This window comes from Erinaceus europaeus, chromosome 14, assembly GCF_950295315.1.
Source record: "Erinaceus europaeus chromosome 14, mEriEur2.1, whole genome shotgun sequence".
In the NCBI taxonomy this organism is placed as follows: Eukaryota; Metazoa; Chordata; class Mammalia; order Eulipotyphla; family Erinaceidae; genus Erinaceus; species Erinaceus europaeus.
Window position 1 is genome coordinate 1056977 of NC_080175.1, and position 20112 is coordinate 1077088.

The 20112-nt window shown below is 62.1% G+C and overlaps 1 protein-coding gene across 11 annotated transcripts in view; it reads left to right on the forward strand.

The window, feature by feature from the left end:
• Window positions 1–20112, forward strand: part of EBF3 (EBF transcription factor 3) — a 127795-nt gene that overhangs the window by 78760 nt on the left and 28923 nt on the right. For 7 of the 11 annotated variants that reach the window (XM_060171064.1, XM_060171065.1, XM_060171067.1 and 4 more), the window contains exons 7-10: window positions 7217–7298; window positions 11450–11594; window positions 19193–19323; window positions 19656–19782. In XM_060171064.1, coding sequence (XP_060027047.1) covers window positions 7217–7298; window positions 11450–11594; window positions 19193–19323; window positions 19656–19782 — 485 coding nt within the window. The remainder of the gene's footprint in view (window positions 1–7216; window positions 7299–11449; window positions 11595–19192; window positions 19324–19655; window positions 19783–20112) is intronic. The other 4 variants (XM_060171066.1, XM_007533706.2, XM_060171069.1 and 1 more) reach the window with 1 other exon arrangement.

The following is a 20112-nucleotide window of genomic DNA, read 5'->3' on the forward strand; positions in this document are numbered from 1 at the left end:
GATGGCCGGCGAGCTCACTCCGGCCGCAGCTGTGCCCACCCGCCTTGGCAGGGACTTCCCAGTAATTAGCAGGGACTAGGGCAGCAGCCCACAGGCCTCTTGCTTACTGGTCAGGAGTCTCCTTGAGTGTGACTCTTAACCACCCTCCCCGTGGCCCTAGGGTGGCCCCCTCCCGGCGCCCCTGCACCCCCCCTCCCCACGAAGGCGCCAGTCCTCATCCGGTGGATGGTGCTTGGAGCTTTTTTGTGAACCAACGAAAGGACAGACCATGAAATCAACCTTTTAAAAGCCAGCCAGGTCAGGGAGAGAGCTCCATTCTAGACTGGCATGCCTGAGGTTCTGGGTTCAATCCCTGGCCGCTCTCCATGCTAGAGTTGAGTGGTCCTCTGGTCTCTCAGCCAAAGAAACCTCTCTTCAGAACAAAGTGACCCACTCAAGTGGTGCCCAGCCTCCTGTCCTCCCCCCCCCCCCCCGGAACTGGGTCCCCACTGAGCACTGCCCTCCTCCCCCACATCCTGCTTGGTGGCTCCGATGTGCTCTGCTGGGTGAGGCTTCGCGGAGCTCTGCGTCTCTGGTCGGCCTGTTGGGCTCAGTGTGGGGGTTCTGTCAGGAGAGGGATGAGAGTGACACACTAGTACCTTGGGTGTTTACGGCTGAACTCCTGCACTTTGAGTTCTGACAGAGCCTTCGAAAGGGAAAGTCGGGTGGGGAAATACTGGGGGGCTGCCAGACTCAGGTGTGAGGAAGCCTGGCGCCTGCCCCACTGGCCCTACTGACCCCGCTGACCCACTGGCCCCACTAACTGACCCACTGACCCCCACTGACCCCACTGACCCAATGGCCCTACTAACTGACCCACTGACCCCCACTGACCTCCAATGACCCCACTGTCCCCACTGACCCACTGGCCCCACTAACTGACCCATTGACCCCCACTGACCCCCCCTGGCCCCACTGACCCCACTGACCCACTGGCCCCACTAACTGACCCACTGATCCCACTAACTGACCCACTGATCCCACTGACCCCCACTGACCCCACTGACCCACTGGCCCCACTAACTGACCCACTGACCCCCACTGACCCCCACTGGCCCCACTGACCCCACTGACCCACTGGCCCCACTAACTGACCCACTGACCCCACTGGCCCCCACTGACCCCACTGACCCCACTGACCCCCACTGACCCCACTGGCCCCACTGACCCACTGGCCCACTGGCGGAAGGCTTGGTGCTGTGGCATCTCCCTCCCTCACTGCAGTAAAACGAAACAAGTGAAGGACAGGCAGCTCCGGCCCCTCAGACACTGGGGTCTCTCCGCTTCCTGCATGGGGTGGGCAGTCCTGTCCCCCACCCCTGCTCTGCACTCCAGGCTCTGCCCTCAGGACCTGCCCGTGCCACCCGCCCCTCCCAGCCCTGGAAGAGCCCACACTGCCCGCCCCACTCCTGCCCCGCGGGGAGGGTCCGAGTGGTCGTTTCTAACAAGTGAGACCCCATGTCAAAGGCGAGCAATTAGTCTTTCCAACGTGCCTTTTTCTCCTGGATCACCAGGGCGCGCACGCCAAGCCCACTGCATTTCTAAGGAGAATCTATTTCTCCTTTGACCAGAGGGAAAGAAATCATTATTACGTGATTAGTGGTTTCAGTTAGGTGAAAAACAGCTGTCCCGGGGAAGGCGGTGAGGAGTACTTGTTTTAATTACCCAACACTTGCCGGTGAGATAATTTTATCAGCACTCGGCCGGTGCGGAGAGGCCGCTTCTGAGGGAGCTGGGGGCCGGGGGGCCAGCCCGTGCGTGGTGGACACAGGCGGCCAAGGGCACGGTGTCTGGCGAGATGCACCCGTCAGCCTTTTCCTGACAAACCAAATTCATTCCTTACGTAATTGATAACGGCCCGGGCCAGTTATTTCCCACATTACAATACACAGAGGCCTCCTTCGCAGCTTTTGAGGGGCTGTAATTAGCCGTGCTAATATCCCCTTTATTGGGCCTAATATCGCTCCACCTTTCGGGTCCTGGAGCCCACGAGAGGCCCGTGACCTGACAGGCCCGCAGATCGTGGAGAAGGATAGCTTTAATCAAACCTAATTGCAGCGAATTTCTCTCTCCTGCTTTCTGTTGCCAGCGTTGGGTGCCACGGACTCCTTGATACCCATTAAATCACAATTAAACAGCCTCCTTTGTTTCCAGCCGTCCTCAACACCAACAGAAACTTCTGGATCTGTTTAAGGCGGGCGTCGTTTGGGCCTACCTAATTGCCTGTTTGCTCACTAAGGGCCGATTTGCACGGTTCCCATGTAGAACTGAAGCAGCTCCTAACGTGATGGATATTACACAGGAGTCTCGCACCGCAATTAAAATGATCTTCATCAGATCGCGGGCTCTGGTTAATCAGCTTCATAAAAGTAAATAGAAGCGAACTAATTCATAGCTTAAACACACGGAAACGAGTGGACTCGCATGTGACTTACTTTGGTGGGGACGGGCCTTTCCATGTGGGGCCAGCTGAGGGTCCGTCCACCCGGCCCCCTGGCTTCATGGAGAGTGGGGTGGTCCTAGGCTGGTTCTCTCGCCGTGGGTGGCTGGCACCCCTGCTCTGTCTAGAGTGATGGGAGTCATTGTCCCTTCAGAAATGTGGCCAGCCCCCCTCCCAGAGTTTCAGCTGGCCCTCAGGGTGCTTACGGCAGGGTGTGGGCGCCACCTGCTTTTTGTGCTGTCAGACAGGGAGAGGGGCCTGCTCACTCTCCTCCTGGAGTCAGACACCCTAAGAGTCACCGGAGACCCTGTGGCCTCTCCCTCAGTCCGGTCCCCGTACCTCTGAAGGCGAGGCCAGGCTGCAGGGGGAGGCTGGGGTCCCTCCTCTCTCCCCACACCTCTGGAGGCGAGGCCTGGCTACAGGGGGGAGGCTGGGTCCCTTCTCTCTCCCCCCACCTGGAGGCGAGGCCTGGCTACAGGGGGGAGGCTGGGTCCCTTCTCTCTCCCCCCACCTCTGAGGGCGAGGCCAGGCTACAGGGGGGAGGCTGGGGTCCTTCCTCTCTCCCCCCACCTCTAGAGGCGAGGCCTGGCTGCAGGGGGGAGGCTGGGTCCCTCCTCTCTCCCCCCACCTCTGGAGGCGAGACCTGGTTGCAGGGGGGAGGCTGGGGTCCCTCCTCTCTCCCCACACCTCTGGAGGTGAGGCCTGGCTGCAGGGGGGAGGCTGGGGTCCCTCCTCTCTCCCCACACCTCTGGAGGCAAGGCCTGGTTGCAGGGGGGAGGCTGGGGTCCCTCCTCTCTCCCCCCACCTGGAGGTGAGGCCTGGCTACAGGGGGGAGGCTGGGGTCCCTCCTCTCTCCCCACACCTCTGGAGACGAGGCCTGGCTGCAGGGGGGAGGCTGGGGTCCCTCCTCTCTCCCCCCACCTGGAGGTGTGGCCTGGCTACAGGGGGGAGGCTGGGGTCCTTCCTCTCTCCCCCCACCTGGAGGTGTGGCCTGGCTACAGGGGGGAGGCTGGGGTCTCTCCTCTCTCCCCCCACCTCTGGAGGCGAGGCCAGGTTGCAGGGGGGAGGCTGGGGTCCCTCCTCTCTCCCCACACCTGGAGGCGAGGCCTGGTTGCAGGGGGGAGGCTGGGGTCCTTCTCTCACCCCCGGGGCTGCTCCAGGGCTGAGCCTTCCTGGGGCATGTGGGCTGACGCTGGTGCCGTTCTCAGTGACTTGCCCTCCTGCCTGGAGAAACAAGTAAATAAAGCCCATATTTCAAGCTTGATTTACTCTGGTACCACTGTGAAAGATGATGACTCTTTAGGGAAATAAAGCCGGGGTCGGGGAGTCAGCACACAGGATGGCTGTTTGCTGAGGGCCGGCAGATGCCAGCAGAGCAGTCAGGACAGCGAGGCCGCGTAGAGTGACAGGTTAGAAGTGTGGCCGCCTCTCCGCTGTGGGGACCAGATCCATGTTTAGCAGCAATAAAGAGTTTATGGGTGTGAAAGCCAAAGATTTTCTGACATCGGGAAGATCTTTCCTTTTCATAACAAGAGTGTTAAAGGCTGGGTGTCCCAGGGCCTGGAGGGCGAGGCCCAGAGTGACTGTCAGCTGGAGCTTGGGGAAGGCCGATTAAAGGGCTGGGGAGAGCGGGAGGGAGCAGGGCCACGTGACGCCCTGCCAGGCTTCCACGCCTTGCCCCTTCCCCCCACACCTGTCCCCAAGGCCCCTCCCCCGGGCCATGGGCTGCCCCCACACCTGTCCCCTGTTCCCTCCCCCTCCCCCATGCTGGGCTCACTTATGCTGAGACTCAGCAAGGCTCCCCTGCTGCCAACACTCCCCCCCCCCCCCCCCGCCTCTCCCCTACCTGCTGGGCTGCCAAACTGAGTGTCTGTTGTCAACAGGCCTGTGTGTGCCCACACGTGATATGTGGACTCTGCGTGTGGAGTACCAGGCAGGTGCACCTGTGGGCCCGCACGTGTGTACACACATGCACACGGTACACGTGTGAATGTGTGTGAATGGCATGTCTGCGTACCATGCGTGCGCACGACTCTGGGGTGTCATGTGGCATGTGACCGTCCCTGAACACGCGTGTCCGTGTGTGTGATCCTATGTGCCGGTGGTCTGCGTGCGCTCACATCTGGGTGTGTGGCTGCCCTCAGCACGGCGCCTCTGTGTGGTCACGTGTGTCTCTGAGCACGCTGTCTTCCTGGGTGTGTTCACGTCTCATGCACGGGAGTCTGTGGTGTGCATGCTCGTGGCGTGTGGCATGTGTGTGTGTGTGTGCACATGTCGCATGCACTTTGAGTATCCGGTCTCTGTGCTGTGTGTCTGTCTCCGTGTCTGGTGTCTGTGCGCCTGCGTGTGTTCATGGTACCCGGCCTCTGCGTGACACATGCTTCATGTGCTGCATTTGTGTGTCTGGGCCTGCATGTGTGTGGCGTGGCGTGCATGCCTGTGTGCACCTGTTGGCGGTTTGGGTCCCTGTGCACGTGGTGTGCACAGTGTACATTTCGGTCTGTGTCCCGGCACATGCATGTATCGTGTGCACACACATGTTCATATATGTGTGTAGGTCAGGTGTGCAGTGCCTATTTCAGTGTGTGTGTGTCCCTGAATCCAGGAGGGCATGTGTGTGCCCGTTCTGTGTCCACGTGTCATGGGCATGACTCAGCTGTGTCTGAGTCTGGTCTGTGCACCTGCCCTCACAGCCCCGCTCAGGACCCTGTGCAAACAGATCCCGGGTGGCCGGAAGGGCAGGCAGCATCTCGGAGCCTCCTCTGGCACAGTGGCGCCCCCGGGGCCGCGCCTGGGCCGGTGGTGGTGGGAGGTGTGATGTGCGCGGAGCCCTAATTGCCTGCCAGGGTGATCACTGATGCCGCCCTCACCTTGTTAGGCCTCTCCGACCGACGCAGCTCAAGTGTGGGCCACAGGTGTGCCAATTTACCTCTCGCGTGGCTCTAATTGCGGGTGGCTGTTAGGGGGCGGGGAGATCAAGTGACTCCAGGGCTGGCAGATGGCGGGGAGAGGCCGCTGCTGGGGCGAGCTGAGTTCAGAGAAGAGATGGATTCTGGGGCAGACAGCAGGCTGGCAGGGACCCTGTAGGGGAGGTGGGGCTGCTCTCCCTGGGCCTCCCCTCCACTGGGCCTCCCCTCCACTGGGCCTCCCCTCCACTGGGCCTCCCCTCCACTGGGCCTCCCCTCCACTGGGCCTCCCCTCCACTGGGCCTCCCCTCCACTGGGCCTCCCCTCCTCTGGGCCTCCCCTCCACTGGGCCTCCCCTCCACTGGGCCTCCCCTCCCTGGGCCTCCCCTCCACTGGGCCTCCCCTCCACTGGGCCTCCCCTCCTCTGGGCCTCCCCTCCACTGGGCCTCCCCTCCACTGGGCCTCCCCTCCACTGGGCCTCCCCTCCACTGGGCCTCCCCTCCACTGGGCCTCCCCTCCTCTGGGCCTCCCCTCCTCTGGGCCTCCCCTCCACTGGGCCTCCCCTCCCTGGGCCTCCCCTCCCCCCACGCTGACCCTGGCAGGCTATTGCCCGGCAGAAAAAGACTCTGAGGGTTCCAGTACTGGCGTTGGCGCGGGGCTGGTGCTGAGCCGAGACCCCAGAGACGCAGAGACCCCTGCCCGATGCCGGGAGGGCTGTGGGGGCTTGGCCTTCCTGTGGCAGACTGTCACACCGACGGCTTCTGTTGTCACCAGTGCACAGCGTGACGGCGTGTGTGCTCATGCTCAGGGCCCGGATCCTCACGCGGGGTGGGCGGTGGGGGCTGTGGGCTGTGCTGCCCACTCTGTGGCATCACTGTCACGAGCCCCTCAGAGACCTACACAGACCCCCCCCCCCCCATGTCCTGGAGGACCGTTTCCGTTTCCTGTTCGGTCCCTTGGTTTGTGGAGCCGGGTCCTTGCACACGTGGCGTTACCCCTCAGGACTTGTCCTCCTTCCCATGCAGAGACTCCACAGCCCTGACCTTCCTCTGGTGCTGGGGCTCCTCCCACATAGCGCTGGGGCTTGCACCTGGCCCCTGAGCATGTCCGACCTGGCAACACCTCTCTCTCTCTGGCCTGTGATCTCTGGTTTTTAAACTTAACATTGTCTTTAAGAAAAAAAAAAGTTTATTTGGGACGGGAAGATGGTGCACCCAGTTACTCAACTCACACATTGCCATGCACAAGGACCTGCCTTCAAGTCCCCTGACCCCACCTGCAGAAAATGGGGTGGGGAGAGTCTTCATGAGCAGTGGCGCAGGGCTGCAGGTGGCTCCTTCCCTCCCTATCTCCCCCATCTCCATCTTTCTCTGGGCTGACAAGTGTATTTTCAAAGTGTTACTTATTCGAAAGGACGGAAGGAGAGGACCCCTCAGCTCTGGCTGGAGGTGGCCCCAGGGGTCGAGCCTGTGACTCTGGGCTCTTGACGTGCCAGCGGTACCCTCAGAGGCCAAGCTGATCTGCCCACGTGCCTCGACGTCTCCTGGGGTCCTGGGTGCCCCGGCTGTCTGGGGAGGGCCCAGCGTGGGGGACACAGACTTGGGGCATTTCTTTCAGAATGGGGTGAGGGGCTCTGGGACACCGGGGTCTCTCACTGTGTGATGTCACTGGGACAAGCAGCCTGGTGGTCCCGGGGCTCCCTGAGTGGCCCGGTCACCCTGTGGCCTGGGTGGACACTGGGGTGTCGGGGGCTGCTGGGGCTGTGCACTTCAGAGAGCGCCCGCCTGCTGGCCGCCCACCTGACCTGTTCCCCTTCTCTGTATCTTTGTAGATTCTTTCTAAAGTTCTTCCTCAAGTGTAATCAGAACTGCCTGAAGAATGCTGGCAACCCTCGGGACATGCGGAGATTCCAGGTAATTCCCCACCTAGGGGCCGTGGGGAGGTGACACTGGGGCCCCCTGGCTCCCCAGCCTGCAGCAGACCGCGGCCCTTTCTCCAGATGAAGCACTCACGCCACCACCTTCGAAAAGGCCTGGCACCCAGCCTGTGTGTCCTGGGGTGATGTCTCGTGTGCTGGTGGGTGGCTGGTCCCCGCAGAGTCAGAGCCCTGAGACCTCAGAGCTGCCGTGCAAGTCGGGGTCCCTGGCCCGTTGAGTGGAGCCAGGCCGCAGGGCTTCCGAGAAGGAGTGGGTGTTACTAGTGTGTCGGGCATATCCTGCGTGTCAGCTCTGGTCAGTCGCTGACACGGGGCACCAAGGGGAGGTCTTTGAGGGCCCTGTGGGGGCGGCCCCTGGCCATCGCCACCTTTTTTTTTTTTTAATATTTATTTTATTTATTTATTCCCTTTTGTTGCCCTTGTTGTTTTATTGTTGTAGCTATTATTGTTGTTGTCACTGTTGGATAGGACAGGGAGAAATGGAGAGAGGAGGGGAAGACAGAGAGGAGGAGAGAAAGATAGACACCTGCAGACCTGCTTCACCGCCTGTGAAGCGACTCCCCTGCAGGTGGGGAGCCGGGGTTCGAACCGGGATCCTTATGCCGGTCCTTGTGCTTTGCGCCACCTGCGCTTAACCCGCTGCGCTACAGCCCGACTCCCCATCGCCACCTTTTGTGGAGGGTCAGGCCTGGGACCCAGCCCCGGGGGAAGCGCGTGTGTGAGGTTGGCGCCTCTGCTCTTGCCTGGCACCTTGCCCCTGGGCTTGGCACCTGTTCCTGTGCCCGAGTCCTCGCTTCTTCTTTTCATGAAAGATTTAATGATGATGAGCAGGACTGTAGGATAATGGGACAACTCTACACAGCTCCCACCACCAGAGTCCCTGTCCCAGCCCCTCCACTGGAAGCTCCCCTGCTCTTTACCCCTCTGGGAGTCTGGACCAAAGATCTCCATGGGGAGCAGAAGGTGGGAGCTCTGGCTTCTGTCGTTGCTTCTCCGCTGGACATGGGTGTTGGCAGGTGGACCCACACCCCCAGCCTGTGTCTGTCTGTCCCTCGTGGGGCAGGGCTCTGGGGAGGGGAGGCTCCAGGACACCTGGGTGAGGGCGTCTGCCCAGGGAGGTCAGGATGGCGTCATGGCGGCATCTGTAACTTGGTTGAGCCCTTGCTTCCTGCAGGACTGTCCTGTCCTCTGTTGACCCTTGCTCTGCCTCTGACGTTTAATTTTACTGCAGGCCAAGGGCTGAATGCCACTTTTTCAGAGAGGTACAGGGAGAAGGAGTGGTACTGTAGCTCTAGAGCTTCCCCCAGTGCCCTGGGGCTATCCCTGTGGTGTTAAGGCAGGAACCTGGGCCATGGAGGACCAGGCAGCTCCTCCGGGGACAGGGTGACCGAGACACCTGTCACATGTTTTGCTGACAGGACAGAGCAGAAGCTAGGTTTTGGGGGGCAGGGAGATGCCTTGCCTGAAGCCCAGAGGAAGCACTGGCCAGAGGGGGTCCCAGCCCCCACCTCTCCACAAGGAAAACCAACCACAGGCTCTATGGATGGCAGGACAGAAGGACAGGCCAGGGGCGGGCAGGGGTGGCGGCTAGGTGGTTCACTGCGACCCAGGTTGGCCCCACAGCACCGGGGGAAGCTTGAGGTGCTTCGGTGTCTCTGTCTCTCATGAGCAGCAGCCCAGAGCAGTGAAAGTCCAGTAGTGCCCAATAAATAAAGGAGACCTCACACCCCTAGACAATTAGGGCCCGTGGGTGCCCTGTGATGGTCTCTGTACCCAGAGCAGGGAAGGTGGACAGCTCAGAGGACGCCACGGGACAAGGGCAGCTTGACTTTCTCTGGGTGCTGGCTGCCCACCTGCTGGTGGCACCCAAGTGGCCAGAGCCCATCTTCCCGGGGAAGCTGCTGACCCCGGGCGCCCGAGGGTGGCATAGCCTTCCTGCCTGGGGAGGCCTCAGGCAAGGTCTGCCGGGTTGTAGTCTGGCCACCTGACACCAAGACACACATGTATGTGCCTTGGCTGTCCCCCAAGCCTTTGCTGCTGTCGAGGTTTTTAGCTGGGCCTCCTTGCCTGCAGGGTGGCACCACTGCCAGTGGACAGTTTCCCTCCATAGTTGGGGGGGGGGAGACAGAAGGAGAGAGACAGAAGGAGAGACACCACAGCACTGTTCTACTGCCTGTGAAGCTTCTCTGCGTGGTGTCCTGGTACTGGCCACTTGAACCCAGGTCAGGGCCAGGGTGTGAGAAAATGCTTGTGTCCTCAGGGCAGCCAGCTCTCCCCTCTCCTCTCCCCACCTTGATGATGATGATGATGATGATGATGATGATGATGAATCATTTGCAGCCGGCAGACGGCGCAGTGGTTTTGTGAAGGCCTTGTGTGCATGGGTCCCAGGTTCAAGGCCTGGAACTGTGCTGGCCAGGGTGACTTTCTGCTCCGTATTAAACACAGGCAGGCCAGCAGCAGGCAGGCAGGTTTTACCAACATCAAAGCTCATCTGCGTCTTCACAAGAGGGGGAGGGAGACCTGCTCAGCTCTGGCATGGGAGGTGCTGGGCGTTGAACCTGGCGCCCTGGGGTCTGGCCAAGCAAGTCCGGTGCACTGCTGCTGAGAATTTCCTTAGCCTCTTCTTAAAATCAGTATGTATATTTTAAATGATTATTTACAAATCCTTAGCAGTTTCTACTCACTCATTCTCCTCATAGGACTCTTTTAAAGAGTGCTTTAGGCTACGGGGTCCTGGTGGTGGGAATTGTGTGGACATGTACTCCTCTTATCCTATGGTCTTGTCCATATTTCCATTTTATAAATAAATTAAAAAATGTAAAAAAAAAAAACCCTACATTGAAAAAAGCATTTTAGGGGCTGGGCAGTGGCGCACCTGGTTAAGCACACACATTACAGTTGGCAAAGACTCAGGTTCAACCCCCTGGCCCCCACCTGCAGGGGGAAAGCTTCACGAGTGGTGAAGCAGGGCTGTGGGTGTCTTTCTCCTCTTCCTTTCTATCTTCCCCTCTCATCTCAATTTCTATCTAATAAATAAATACTTAAACAAATATATCTCATAAAAAGAAAGCTTTAGAGTGTCAGGAGATTCTTTGAAGGTTCTGAGAAGTCAGGGGTCCCCCAGTACCCCTCCCTCCCGCCCCGGTAGCACCGTCCTGTCTGGGCAGCAGACCCCCGTCCCCAACAGGGACACGGTGGGGAGGTGAGGTCCCAGCGCTGGCGGTCGCTGGTCACTTGGCGTGGCACCTCTGTGGGGAGCCAGCCCCAAGCACCCTCTCCCTGGCCCCAGCACCCATGCCCTGCAGGGTGAGCGCTCTCTAGGTCGGCGGCCAGGCCAGGCCTCCTGCACGCTGCACACACGACGCTCTGGCCCAGACTGGACCCCCCATCCCTCCCCCCTGAAGGGTGACCTTGAGGCTGGGAGGTGTTGTCCTGTTGCCGGGCCCACCTTGGGGGGCACCCTTTCTGGGTGCTGCCACCCGCACACTGGGTGGGGGTCCCAGGTCAGCGCAGCACCCTGGGTGGGCACGCTGCTTTTAGGGAGAGCCCTGCCTGCCGTCCTTCCCTCCTGAGCTGTGGTGAGCAGGGGGCCTGCCTTGAGGGGGGGACACTGGATGCTCCTGGCCCACCTGCTGCGTCCTGCGGGACGTCCCTGAGCTGCCCCTGGGCGTCCCCATGGGCACACAAGCACCGTCTAGTGGTAGAACCAAGGGCTTTTAGGGCCCTTCCTGGGAGCACGTCCTTTGGGGGCCACCTCAGAGGCCTCTCTGCTCTTCCAGGGAGAGGACCCTTCAAGTGAGCCAACTCCAGTCAGAGAAGCCACCTGTCTGATCAATGCCCGCAGCGATCGGTCAGCCTGCAGCGTTCACAGGAGAGGCTGGAGGGGGCTCTGCCACCGGGGGCAGGGGGACGTGTCTCTGGACTGGGTCCACTTGTAGAGTCACACTGCCATTAGCAGTGTGGACCGGCAGGGCAGCAACCCCCAGTCCAGATGCAGTGTCCTCCCCTCCACCGCTTCTGTGAAGGCCCGTGGGCACAGGAGTGGGCGGGCGGCCGGGGTCCTCGGGCTCCCCCGGGGGCCCATGTCCACTGTCGCCAACGCCGCCTCCCTCTCGGTCTCCGCAGGTGGTGGTGTCCACGACGGTCAACGTGGACGGCCACGTGCTGGCCGTGTCCGACAACATGTTTGTCCACAACAACTCCAAGCACGGGCGCCGGGCCCGCCGCCTGGACCCGTCAGAAGGTACGGCCCCCTCCTATCTGGAGAATGGTAGGCACACGCGTCACTCCGCCCCTCACCGGCCTCTCTTCCTCCTCGGGCCCATCCTTCCTGTTGCCTCGTGTCTGTGCCCTCCACCACCCCGCCATGCGGACAGACGGACGGGCCGTCCTGGCCTCCTGCCCTGCTTGGCCCAGGGGTCCCCTCCCCCACCCCGCCCTCCCCGCCATGACTCGCTTCCTGGATTGTTTCAGTCTTTCCCTGCTCAGGGCTACCCTCGAAGCTTCCTGGGGCGGCTTTGGGTTTATGGGCACCAGCAAGTGGCCTTCCCTCAGCCCCAGGCCGCTCAGTGGGTGGTGTCAGCCTGGACAAGGTGGACACCTAGGCCCCGTCCCATCCCTGGGTGGGTGGGGGGTGTGTGTGTTCGTGGGTGGCACACAGCACAGAGGGCAGGGTGACAGATGGGTATGGATAGTGCTTGCTGGCTTGCTTTTTTAAAAAGTTATTTATTATTGGATAGAGACAGAGAAATTGGGAGGGGAGGGGCAAGACCTGCAGCCCTGCTTCACCACTCCTAAAGCTTTCCCCCTGCAGGTGGGGAGTGGGGGCTTGGACCTGGGTCCTTGCACAGTGTGATGTGTGCTCAACCGGGTGCACCAACGTCTGGCCCCTGGGCAGTCTTCCTTCCTTCCTTCCTTCCTTCCTTCCTTCCTTCCTTCCTTCCATTCTTTCCTTCTTTCTTCCATTCTCTTTTCTTTTTTAAATGTTTTTATTTATTTATTATAGGATAGAGGCAGAAATTGAGAGAAAGGGAGATAGATAGATAGAGACAGAGAGACACTTGCAGCCCTGCTTCACCACTCATGAAGCTTTCCCTGTGCAGGTGGGGGCCAGGGGCTTGAACCCGGTCCTCGTGCGCTGTGATGTGAGCTCAGCCCGGCGCGCCGCCCATCAGCCAGGCGCCCCTGGACGGTGTTATCTGTTCCTGGTTTGGTTTTCTGTCAGCCACCCCCCCAGTGATGGACCTCTTGCTCTGTGGGCTAAATTGACCTCTGCTAAGAGTCAGGGGCAGGACACTGAGATGGCCGCTCGGGCTCTAGGTCTGCCCCCTCCCCGTGACGTGGACGCCACGACCCCCAGCGTGCTGCATCTGTCTCGCCCATGAGGCTGGGCCAGGCCCTGCGCACCACAAACACAGGGCGGGGTCTGCATCCCTCAGAGCGGGACGCACAGTGCAGGTGGCTGGGGCTCCCTCGTCCCGAGGCTCCCGGCTTCCGGAGCCACCTGACGTGCCAGGAGAGGGTCGTGGGGAAAGCCAGAGAGCGGGGTGCGAGGCCGCTGCAGCACACAAAAAATCTACTGATTTGTTTTTCTGCATTAATGACTAAGGTATAAGAGAACAAAAATATAATAATTAAAGGTCGCCCTGGGTACCTAAGTGATTAGCATCTGTGACGCACTGTTTATCTTCTTCCTAGCAGTGAAGGTGGGTGTGTGTTTTGCTTAGCAACCATCACTAATGAGGTCCACAATTAAGGCACCGAGTCCCGGGTCCTCAGCCCTGGGGTCCCCAGAGGAGCAGGTCGTAATGGGAGAGCTGCTCTGAGGCCCTCAGCCCCTGGTGTCGGGCTGGTGTCGGGGTCCAAACCCAGCCGCCTCTAATGAGCTGTTATGATCTCAGCCAAGTACAAGTCTTTATTTTTAAGTAGCATTTGACTGTAAGCAGAAAATAGAGTGCTCAGAAAAATAAAGAACAGCGCTGGGGACCTTGGAGAGCAAACCCAACTTATCAGAAGCTATCTGCAGTCTTGCTCAGGCTTCTGTGTTGCTGTTCACCCCACCCCACCCCCGCTGGCTTTTCAATGTGTCCTCACCATTTAAACAAGTCTGCCTTCCAAGGGCTTGGCAAAACAACGGTTCCATCCCAGACAGCGACAAGTCAAGTGCAGGTGACAGAGAGGACACCCCAGCTCTTGCGGTGAACAGTGGGGTGCCCACGCCTTTGTCCCGGGACTCACCCCTGGTCCCCAGGGCAGGGGCCACACCTGCCTTCTTCACTCCCGGAGGCCCTCAGGCAGTTCAGATGGGGGGCCACCCACCTGCCCAGCCCCCTAAAGGCCCCTTCCCAGCTGGTTCTGCCTGAGGGGTGGGCAGACTCTGAGTCTGTATGGGAAGGCGCCCTGAGCTGTGGATAGGGCTGTGCCCTCCCCGGCCGCCGGCTGGCGCCTTACTCTGCCAGCACGGAACATTCACCAGCAGTGCCTACACTGGCGGCTGGCTTCCGAGTCAGCTAACGCCCCTGCCTCAGCGGCCGGCCGGCTGCCCCCGCGGCCTCCCAGCTCACAGAAAGACGCGGGAGGGATGGTTCCCGGTGGCGGAGCGGCCTGCCCCTTCCCGAGGGCACCCGTGCGACCTGCCTTTCATCCCTCTTCCTCCCTTCCCTGCCACCCGGCCCTGCCTCAGCCTCCTGTGATTCCTGCCCGCACGGAGGCTGCCGGGAGGTGATTTGCATGCCAAGTGCCGTAATGCGGTTACGTTTATGTAATAAGGACACAGGCGAATCCGAATCCGGGCTGTGGGGCTTGGGCGAGTCGAGGGGAACAGATGGCCCTGGGAGAGGTAAAAAGGTATAATCCTATCAGCTGGAGTATCAGCCCGCCATCTGGACACCCCCGGCGCAATTACAAGACATTTTAGCAGGCAGAACAAAGGAGTCTTCACGAGGCAAGATTAGGCCTGTCAGAGCGCCTCAGTGTTGTGGATGCAGGGAGGTGACAAGTGCCGAGGTGCCACTCCCGAGAGCCGCCTGAGGAGGGGGCCGGCCCCTGGGCACCCGGGGCGGAGACCCCCAAGGCAGGCGGGCGAAAGCCGGGTCCTCTCCGCCTCTGGGTCCTGGTCCCAGCCTGCTGTGGTGAGGCCTGCTCGGCCTGCCCTGGACACTGGCTGCCGTCTCCACCTGCTGAGCCGGAGAAGCACTGGATGTGGGGCGGGGGCACTGGGGAGAGCGGCCCAGGGAGGCGGGTCCCGGGCACAGGTGTCACCTCTGAGGGACTGGGCGGCCCGACCACATGGAGCCTTGGCCTGGCGGGGTCTGTCTTTAGGGCCCGGGGCTGGGGCTGGGGCTGGGGGGCAGCGGGGGGCTTGGCCGCCCTCCCCAGCTGCTGCCCGTCATCTGCCCCGCATTGTGAGTCTGTCAGATCCTGAACGCGGCTGTGTAATTCATTTTGCCATGGTCCTACTGAACACATGTCCCTCTCTCCATGTGCTCCATGGCAGGAGGGGGAGGGGGAGGGGAGGAGGAGGTCACCAGGCTGCTCCCCGGGCCGCCTGCTCCCTGCCCAGGAGCCCCCGGCCACGGGGCCACAGCTGCCAGATAGAGCGCTCTCTCTCTCTCTCTCTCTCTCTCTCTCTCTCTCTCTCTCTCTCTCTCTCGTGCCTCCGCTCCCCTGCTCTCTCCACACCTCCAAAGTAAATTTGTTTACTGTAATTTTTTGGGTGAATTATTTGCCCTAATTGGCTGTGTTGATGAAGGTCACCTCCTCGGAGGGGACTTGTCAGCCTTTAGAGAGCTGATCCTTCTCAAACGCTCTCCGTGCAATTAAGAAAAGCAAATGTCACTCGGAAGCCTCAGAAATGAAAATTTGTATGAACTTATTAGCATGAAGTCAACAGCACGCGTACAGCGGGTGCCCGGGTGTGCTCTGGGCTGCCGGGGGACCCCGTGCGAGCAAACAGAGCCCCTCGGCTGGCGTCAGAGCAAACAAAGGGAGGTGGCCGTCCCCGTGTGCCACCACCATGGCTAATGGTGATTAACTAGCCGGTGCCGGCGAGCACACGGTCGACCCCACGTCCACACATGAGATTTATGGGTCTGGAACCAGGCCACATGGGGGGCTCTGGGCAGGGACAGCCTCCCGCACCCCAGTGTCCTTGGGAGGGATCAGCCAGGTCTGGGGGGCGGCAGAGCCAGGTCTGGGGGGGGGCAGAGCCAGGTCTGGGGGGGGGCAGAGCCAGGTCTGGGGGGGGGCAGAGCCAGGTCTGGGGGCGGGGGCAGAGCCAGGTCTGGGGGGGGCAGAGCCAGGTCTGGGGGCGGGGGCAGAGCCAGGTCTGGGGGGGGCAGAGCCAGGTCTGGGGGGGGGCAGAGCCAGGTCTGGGGGCGGGGGCAGAGCCAGGTCTGGGGGGGGGCAGAGCCAGGTCTGGGGGGGGCAGAGCCAGGTCTGGGGGGCGACAGAGCCAGGTCTGTGGGCGGGGGCAGAACCAGGTCTGGGGGGGGCAGAGCCAGGTCTGGGGGGGGGCAGAGCCAGGTCTGGGGGGGGGGCAGAGCCAGGTCTGGGGGGGGGCAGAGCCAGGTCTGGGGGGCGACAGAGCCAGGTCTGGGGGGCGACAGAGCCAGGTCTGGGGGGCGACAGAGCCAGGTCTGGGGGGCGACAGAGCCAGGTCTGGGGGGGGGCAGAGCCAGGTCTGGGGGGGGCAGAGCCAGGTCTGGGGGGCGACAGAGCCAGGTCTGGGGGGCGACAGAGCCAGGTCTGGGGGGCGACAGAGCCAGGTCTGGGGGGGGGCAGAGCCAGGTCTGGGGGGGGGCAGAGCCAGGTCTGGGGGGCGGCAGAGCCAGGTCTGGGGGGGGGCAGAGCCAGGTCTGGGGGGGGGCAGAGCCAGGTCTGGGAGGCGACAGAGCCAGGTCTGGGGGGCGACAGAGCCAGGTCTGGGGGGCGGCAGAGCCAGGTCTGGGGGGCGACAGAGCCAGGTCTGGGGGGGGCAGAGCCAGGTCTGGGGGGGGCAGAGCCAGGTCTGGGAGGCGGCAGAGCCAGGTCTGGGGGGGGCAGAGCCAGGTCTGGGAGGCGACAGAGCCAGGTCTGGGGGGGGGCAGAGCCAGGTCTGGGGGGGGGCAGAGCCAGGTCTGGGAGGCGACAGAGCCAGGTCTGGGGGGGGGCAGAGCCAGGTCTGGGGGGGGCAGAGCCAGGTCTGGGAGGCAACAGAGCCAGGTCTGGGGGGGGGCAGAGCCAGGTCTGGGGGGGGGCAGAGCCAGGTCTGGGAGGCGACAGAGCCAGGTCTGGGGGGGGGCAGAGCCAGGTCTGGGGGGGGGCAGAGCCAGGTCTGGGAGGCGACAGAGCCAGGTCTGGGGGGGGGCAGAGCCAGGTCTGGGAGGCGACAGAGCCAGGTCTGGGGGGGGGCAGAGCCAGGTCTGGGGGGGGGCAGAGCCAGGTCTGGGGGGGGGGCAGAGCCAGGTCTGGGGGGGGTCAGAGCCAGGTCTGGGGGGCGGCAGAGCCAGGTCTGGGGGGGGGCAGAGCCAGGTCTGGGAGGCACAGCCAGGTCTGGGGGGGGGTCAGAGCCAGGTCTGGGAGGCACAGCCAGGTCTGGGAGGGGGGCAGAGCCAGGTCTGGGAGGCACAGCCAGGTCTGGGCAGCAGGCCATGCCACCCCTTGTCTGCCCAGCTCAGCTTCTCTTTTCTTCTCTAAGTTTTCTCATTTATTGGCTAGAGAGAGAAACGGAGAAAGGAGGAGTGACAGGGAGACACCTGCAGCCCTGCCTCACTGCTCACGAAGCTTCTCCCCTGCAGGTGGGGACTGGAGATTCGAACCTGGGTCCTTGAGCACTGCAGTGTTTGTGCTTGACTAGGTACACTGCCGCCCGGCCCCCGACCTTTTGTGTTTTTATTAAAAAGGTTACTTAGCAAGAGAGGGGACTAGGGCACCATCAAGCTCGGCGCTGGGCTCGGACCCTGGGCTCTCAGACACGCAGGGCCAGAGCTTACCTACTATGCCACCTCCCTGACCAAACACACTGATTCTTATGGCAGAGAAGGGAGAGCGAGGTCCCTGTAGCTTTCCGCTTGGGCACATGCAGTGCCCGTGTCGGGGATGGGCTCTCTGTGGCATGGCCTCCCCAGCAGTGAGTTCTGACTTGGTTCCCGTGACAGGGAGAGAGAATGCGGAGCTCAGGCTGTGCCCAGCGGCAAGCTGGCACCTCAGGCCTGCCAGCCCCGTTGTCAGTGCTGAGCATGGGCCCCAGCTTGACTCTTAGATTTACAAGAGAGAAGAAGTGAGGGAGAGAGGGAAATAAAGGGGGGGAGAGAGAAAGAAGGAGGGAGAGGGGGAAATAGAGGGAGAGAGGTGGGAGAGGAAGAGAGTAGGGAGAAAGAAAAAAGGGGGAGAGGAGGGGGGAGAGGGAGAGAGGGGGGAAGAGGGAGAGAGGGGAGAGGTAGAGGGGGAGAGGGAGGTGGAGGTGGGCAAAGGAGAGAGGGGGAGAGGTAGAGAGGGGGAGAGGAAGAGAGGGAGAGAGAGGGAGAGAGAGAGGGAAAGAAAGAGGGGGGAGAGAGGGAGAGGGGGGAGAGAGAGAGGGAAAGAGAGAGGGGGGAGAGAGAGGGAGGGAGAGGGAAAGAGAGAGGGAGGAGAGAGAGGGAGGGAGAGGGAGAAAGAGGGAGGGAGAGGGAGGGGGAGAGAGGAAGGTAGAGGGAGGGGGAGGGAGAGAGGGAGGGAGAGGGGAGAGGGGAGAGAGAGAGAGAGAACATGAGAGCATATGCACACCCAGGAGCAGAGAGAGCATGGGCCTTTGCATCACGAGAAACTGAAGCTGGGGCCTCAGGTGTGAAGCCCTGGGCTCTGCCCACTGAGCCAGCTGCCCAGCTCTGTTGTTTCTTCTTGGAAGCATGCCCATGGCCCAGGAAGGGGACTGTGACTGAGGGGACCACTCCTCTCCCAGGACTCACTGCTGCACCCAGGGTACCCCAGACACTCTGGCCGCCGCCTCTTTGGGGTGTCAGAGAAGGCCCACGTTAGTCTGGAAGAAAGGCACATCCCAGGCCCCGGTGGCCTCCCTCCGCAGAACTTCCCGGCGTTCCCATGCGTTTCTGGGGACGGATCGAGGGGTCCCCCACATGTCCCTACCCCCTGCCTTCCTGGCCCAGCTCTCAGAGTGGTTTTAAGAAACAGAGAGGAGAGACACCGCAGCCCGGCTCCACCATCCAGGGAGCTGCCCACGGTGGTGCCATGCTGTCCTGCACGTGCCGTGAGAGGCAGGGGTGAGGCCGCCACCCTCGGTGGGGGGCACTGCAGCAGCCGGCACAGATGTGAGGCTGCCGGACAGAGAGGCCATGCCTGCCACGCCACGCCTCCTGGGGACAGACAGTGCCAGTGGGAGCCGTGTCCCATTCACAGAAGTGTGTGTGTGTGGGGGGCGTAAAGCACCGGGAGGATGCTCCCCCCACCCTGTGAGAAGTGAGAAAGTCACTGAGGAAGGGCAGAGGGCAGTGGCGTCTTGCATTGAGAAGCCACGTCTGCAGATGTGAAGGTCTGGCCAGCGGCCCATGAGGCTGACGGGGGAGGTCCAGCTGTGGTGGGCGGCCCCCACCCCCTCATGCCACTCAGACCCGGGCAGCGGTGCAGGAGACCGGCCAGCCCTGTCCAGCTGGGCCCAGGCAACTGCATTTGTCCCGTGGCCCAGCAGACACGCCGTCTGCTGCCCCCGCCCGGCCTTCTCTCTGGCCTCCCGGGCAGAGGGGCTGGCGGCTGTCAGTGCAGGGGGTCCCCTCACCAGTGCCCGACCTGCCGTTGGTGGGTGGGGGGGGCGGCCTGCGGTGGCGCGTGGCGGTGGCGCGTGGCCGCCGCCGGCAGACACGGGGCTGAGCGTGGCCTTCTCCGCCCTGTGAACAGCCACTCCTTGCATCAAAGCCATCAGCCCCAGTGAAGGCTGGACCACGGGGGGAGCCACGGTCATCATCATCGGGGACAACTTCTTTGATGGGCTGCAGGTGGTGTTTGGAACCATGCTGGTGTGGAGCGAGGTAAGCCTCCCCGGACCCCGGCCCCTCCCCTCCCGGCCCCTCCCCGGGGTCTAGGAGGCCCCTGAACCCTGCAATAATTAGCACCGGAATTACAAGAAGCGGCCCGAAGGAGACATGTGTTGGCAATTTTCCTGCGAGCGGTGCCCCGTGGCCTTTCCTGCAAAGCCAAAGCCGGGATCGTTGGCAACGTTTTCCTTCACGAGCACGTGGGCCCGTCTGGGGCGACAGCTCTGAGGAGCCTTCCCGACGGGCGCTGGCTCCTTGGCGCGATTGTCTCCGACTGGCTGCCGGCCGCCCCCGGCTGACCGCCCGTCCGCGGTGTCGCCTCACAGCTGATCACGCCCCACGCCATCCGCGTGCAGACGCCACCGCGCCACATCCCGGGAGTTGTGGAGGTGACCCTGTCTTACAAGTCCAAGCAGTTCTGCAAAGGTGCCCCCGGCCGCTTTGTCTATACAGGTGAGTGTGGGCCCGGGGTGGCGGATCCTGGGCTGTCACGGCGTCCACGGCGGGGCGAGGGGGGATGCGGGCGCCTGCCCACGGCTGCCATTGGGGAGCCCCAGATGCTGTGGAGACGCCGCCAGGCCGGGGCTCAGAGGGCCGACCTGTCCCAAGGCCTCACGGCCTCCACGCGAGGTGCCGCCCCCCCCCCCACCAACCTGGGTGTCTCCCTCCGACCCCGTTGCGGCTTCAACAGGGTCCCCACTTGCAGGGCTGGGCAAGCCCACGCGGCCAGAGCCACGTGGCACGATCTCTTGAGGCTGTGAGTTGACTGTGGGGTCACTGGGC